Source organism: Poecile atricapillus, chromosome 19, assembly GCF_030490865.1.
Source record: "Poecile atricapillus isolate bPoeAtr1 chromosome 19, bPoeAtr1.hap1, whole genome shotgun sequence".
Lineage (NCBI taxonomy): Eukaryota > Metazoa > Chordata > Aves > Passeriformes > Paridae > Poecile > Poecile atricapillus.
The window spans coordinates 6676544-6681257 of NC_081267.1; the positions used below are offsets into that span (position 1 = coordinate 6676544).

The 4714-nt window shown below is 61.2% G+C and overlaps 1 protein-coding gene across 1 annotated transcript; it reads right to left on the reverse strand.

Annotated features, from left to right (window-relative positions):
* Positions 1-1880: 1880 nt before the first annotated feature.
* On the reverse strand, positions 1881-2855 carry LOC131586419 (serine/threonine-protein kinase pim-1-like; the record flags this gene model as incomplete). The annotated part of the gene is made up of 2 exons (XM_058853248.1): positions 1881-1993; positions 2513-2855. Coding segments are annotated over 2 exons (456 nt in total), but the record flags the coding sequence as incomplete, so codon positions are not given.
* Positions 2856-4714: the final 1859 nt, after the last annotated feature.

Sequence of the window (4714 nt, forward strand, 5' to 3'; positions counted from 1 at the left end):
GGCAGAGCCCAGAGCAGCCTCAGCATCCGCAGAGCCCGGCTGCAAGGAGAGAAAGCAGAAACCGCCCGTCAGCTGAAGGCTCCTGTCCCCTTGTCCCAGCCAGCCGCGGTGCCCAGGCCATGCTGGCCGTGCTCAGAGCTGGGCCCAAAGCTGCCCATCACTGCTGCCTTTGGGAGCAGAGCAGGAGGGCAGGACATGTGCCCAGCCTGCAGCCAGCCACGGCAGATCCAGCCCCTCAGCAGCTGCCCAGAGCGGGATGCTCCTGTGCCCGCTGCCATCTCCCAAAAGCTCTTGTCCCACCCATGCCAGGGAGATGAGGACCCACCTCACACCATCTGCTGCCAGAAGAAAAGCTGGTCCCAAACGATGTCCTCAGTCTTCTCCAAGGGCACGGCCCATCCACGCCACAGCTGGTCCCAAGCACTTCCCGATCCAGACTGGATCCCACCTAGAACGCTTCCTTTAGAAAAACAAACAACAAATTAATGAAAATAGATTACAGACAAAAAGGGGAAACAACAAAAATGGTAAAAAATCTTATCTCTGTCAGAAACTTGAGCAAGGCCCAACCCCTACATTCTGGGGAAAAACCCACCCATGGGTGAGGGAAGCCCATGCTTTCTCCTTTTCCTCTGCACTGTCCCCCAAAACCATGGTGATCCCAAAGCAAAGCAGGGGAGTGGAGCAGCCCAAGCCCTTCCTTGCCTGCCCAGCAAAGCAGCCGTGCTCAGGTTCTGGAGTCCCACCTGTGCTCCTGCCATGGGGGTTTGTTTGTGTCGGGCTGGCTGCCCCAGCCCCAGCCCGGGGCACGGTGGGTGGTGGGGGCTGTTGGCAGGGCCAGGATCCCACTCCCATTTCGTAACCACCCCAGCCCATGTCCCCAGCCCTGCCAAAAACCAGCTGGGCAGCCACTGAGGAATCAGTTGCATCTGCCCCAGTGAAGGGGAAACCTTTGGTTCCCGGCCAATGCTCAAATCTGGGAGCATCCCCCTGGGTCTGGACTGACCTGAAAATTCACTGTGGAGCCTGGCTTTGAAGAAGGTGCCAGAATCAAAGTCCATCATCGCCAGCTGCCGCTGCCAGGTGGAGGAAGAGGTTGTCATCCTTGCTGTTGTCCTCCATGTCTCCAGCAGCAGCAGCAGCCCCACCTGGTCCAGCTTCTCCAGGGGCTCCTTCTTCCCTGGGGTGACACCAGGCTGTCAGGGTTCTGCCCAGGGCCCGGCTGTCAGTGAACCAGGACAAGCAAAACCAGCTCAGATGGTGCCCACCAGTGCTGGGCAGAGCAGCTCAGCTCCAGCACAAGGGCTGTGTGTTCCCATTTGATGAGCCCAGTGCAGTGACACAGGCAGGACAAAAAAGTCTGGGTTTCTTTGCTGCTGATTGCCAGGGCATGTGTGGAGCTGTAACTTACCAGGTCCCTGCATCACTGTGCCTGTGGCTCTCTCCCTTCTTCTAGGGCTGATGAATATCCTGCATCCAGGGATCATGGAACAGGTCTTCTAATGAGGGCCTGTCCAAGGAGTTCAGGGATAAACACCACCTGATCAGAAGCTGGCAATCTGGGGAGAGAAACCACAAACCACTGGTCAGTTGGAGAAGGCTCCTGTCTGCTTTGTCCCACTATTCCCGTGCCCAGGCCATGCTGGATGTGCTCAGAGCTGGGCCTAAAGTTTCCCATTAATTTTTTTGTTTTGGAGGAGAGCAGCAGAGCAGGACATGTGCCACCTCCTCAGCAGCTGCCAGAGTGGGATGCTCACGAGCCCGCTGCTGTCTCCCAACACTGGTGTTCCCCCTGAGCCCAGAGATGAGGATTCACCTTGGGAGAGCCGTTGTGGCAGCGGGAGCTGGCCCCATCTGATGTTCCTGCCCCTCCTGAAAGGGTGCTCCCCGCAGACCATCTCGTGCAGCAGGATGCCCAGGGTCCAGACGGTCGCTGCCTCGCCATGGTACCACCCAAAGTCGTTCCATTCTGGGGGGCTGTATGATGGTGTTCCTATGGAATATGGATGGAGCTCATCAGGGGGATGCTGCTGCTCCCAGAGCCTGACCCCAGCATCCCTGGGCATGTGGGGGCTTCCCCAGTGGCCCATGGGGTGACCTGCTGCCCTCTCGCCAGCACCTGGGACTTGGGTACAAATCCGTGGCTGGAAACGAAGTCACTGGTGCTGGAAGAGGGCAGCAGAAACCCTGGCAAGGCCCGACCATGACACACAAAGGGAAATACCCACTCAGTGCTGGGGAAAAACCATACCCACATCCTCCCTGCTGGCATTGCCCAAAACATATTTTGAACCAAAGCAAACCAGGTGAGCAGAGCAGTCCAAGCCCATTCTCAACTGCACACGAAACCAGCTGGTGCACAGGTTCTGCCTCCCCCTCTCTGCCACCCCTACCCATGGAGGATTTTGTCAGACTGCCTGCCCCAGCCCCAGTCCTGGGAGAATCCCTGCTGCAACACCCTGGTTGGGCCAGGAGATGCTGGGACCAGAAGCCTACCCCTGTGTGGGCTCACCTGCAAATTGAGTGTAGGCTGTCTCCTGAAGGTACGTGCCACAGCCGAAGTCTATCAGTTTTGCCTCGCCGGTGTCCAGGTCTACCAGGATATTCTCTGGTTTTATATCTCGGTGCAGGACCCCGCAGCTGGTGCAGTGCCGCACGGCTGCCAGGACCTGCCGGAACAGCTCCCGCGCCTCTTCCTCGGACAGGAACTTCCGTGCCCGAATGAAGTGCCGCAGGTCCTGACACCGCTCCGGGCGCTCCAGCACCATAACAATGTAGCTGGGGAGCTCAAGCCACTCCAGCAGCTGCACCACGCCGGGGAAGCCTGTGGACACCTTGTCCAGCAGCACTATCTCCAGTGGTGCGCTGGTGCCGTCGGGCTGCGGGAGGAGCACGGTGCTGTCAGTGGGGCTGAGGCCGTGCCAGGGCTCGGGAAGCCCTCAGCCAGCTCGGGATGCTCTGTGCCCTCCGCTGGCCCCATGCCCGCTCTCCCTCCAGGTGTCCTGGCAGCTCCCACCCTGCCGGGTCCCGGCTCATCCCCGCCCGGCACGCCCCGGCTTCTGCCGCTGGCCCCGCTCACTCACCAGCTCGCCCCAGTGCCGGACGCGGTTCCGTGGCACCTTTTTGATGGCCACCTGTAAGCCAAAGGGAACAGCGGATTCAGCTCAGTGCCTGCCGTGTCCAGCCCCATCCTACTCCTCCGCCCCCTTCTCCTCCTCCGCCCCCTCCGCCCGCTCCTCCTCCTCCGCCCGCCGCTGGCCCCACCGCTCACCGGGAGTCCGTCCGAGAGCCGAGTGGCTGCGAAAACTCTGCCAAAGCCGCCGCGTCCCAGCAGTGAACCCACTCGGTAGCGCTGCTGCAGGGCCTCCTGCGCCTTCCCTGGGGAAGAGACGCGGCCGTCAGTGCTCGGCCCGGGGCCAGGAACGGCCCCCGAGCGCTCCCCGACCTCCCCGGGCCGGGCATCCGCAGGCGTTCGCTCTTTGGAACGCGACAGCGGCGGCTCGGGGCCGGCGGCCGCGCTGCTGAGCGGCGGAGCTCGGGCCGGGGAAGCCGCAGCGGAGGCGGCGGCAGCGGCCGCGCCGCCTGTGTCCTCCGCGGGCCATGGGAGGGGCCGGGGCCGGGGCCGGGGCTGGGGCCGGGGCCGGGGCCGGGGCCGGGCCAGGCGGAGCCAAAGGGCGGCGATGCCGCCCCAGCCCCAGGCAATGATGCCCGCCCAGCAGCGCCAGCGCCAGCACAGCCAGAGCTGGGCGGAGGCGAGACCGCGGAGGGATGCTCGGGGCCGGGGACGGGGACGGGGCAGCCCCGCCCGGGGCCGGGGGCGGACCGGGGGCATGGCCCGGGTGGGCACGGGGAGAGGGAAACTTGGAGAGGAGGGGGACACCGGGAAAGGGAGACAGGGATGGGGTGCGGGACCACGGGAAAGGGACAAGGGACTCAAGGGAGTCGAAGAATTCGACTAGGAGATGAGGGGACGCAGGGGAAGGGAGACCCAGAGAGGGAGAGGGAGAGGAGGAGGAGAATCGAAGAAGTCTCTAAAGCTGCTGCTTCCACTGCTGCTGCTGCTGCTGCCACTGCTGCCGCTGCTGCCGCTGCAACTGAAGCACCGGGACCGTTTGTCCCCGTGTCTGTTTGTCCGTTGCCCGCTCGGCCCCGCCCCGAGCCCCGCGCTCCCCGGGCAGCCCCTGAGCCTGGCCAAACACGGGAACTTTGCCCTGGTGAGCCAAGAGCCAGAGTCTTGACTCCTGCACAGGGGCACAGCAATGCCCTTGGCTGCTGCTGTGCCTTGTCCCTGCTGAGGGTCAGACACTGTCTGGGCACATTCCCTGAATGCAGAATTTGTACCTGAGCCAAGCACTGCACTTGTGTCTCCAGCATTGCTTTCCAAGTAAAACAGGGGGAGTCAAACTGGGTGTAGCTCATGGTATTTTACAGTGTCTAAAACTTGCCAAGTCTCAGATCTTAGAGGTGAGATCCATTTGGAATGAATGGGATGGAGAAACAGTGCAAGATGGAAAAGGGAAACATAAAAATCAATAGAGAAAAATAGAAAAAAACATATTGGTTGTTTCTTTGGATTTTATTTTCATTTCTTAAAAAAGTTGTTTCAATTTTCCCAGAATCTCCTCCCCAGTCCTGTCCTTTCCAACAACCTGTCCTGGAGAACAAGGCACAGCTCCTGTCACAAGATGTGCCCCCAGCTGCAGCTTCTCTTGGC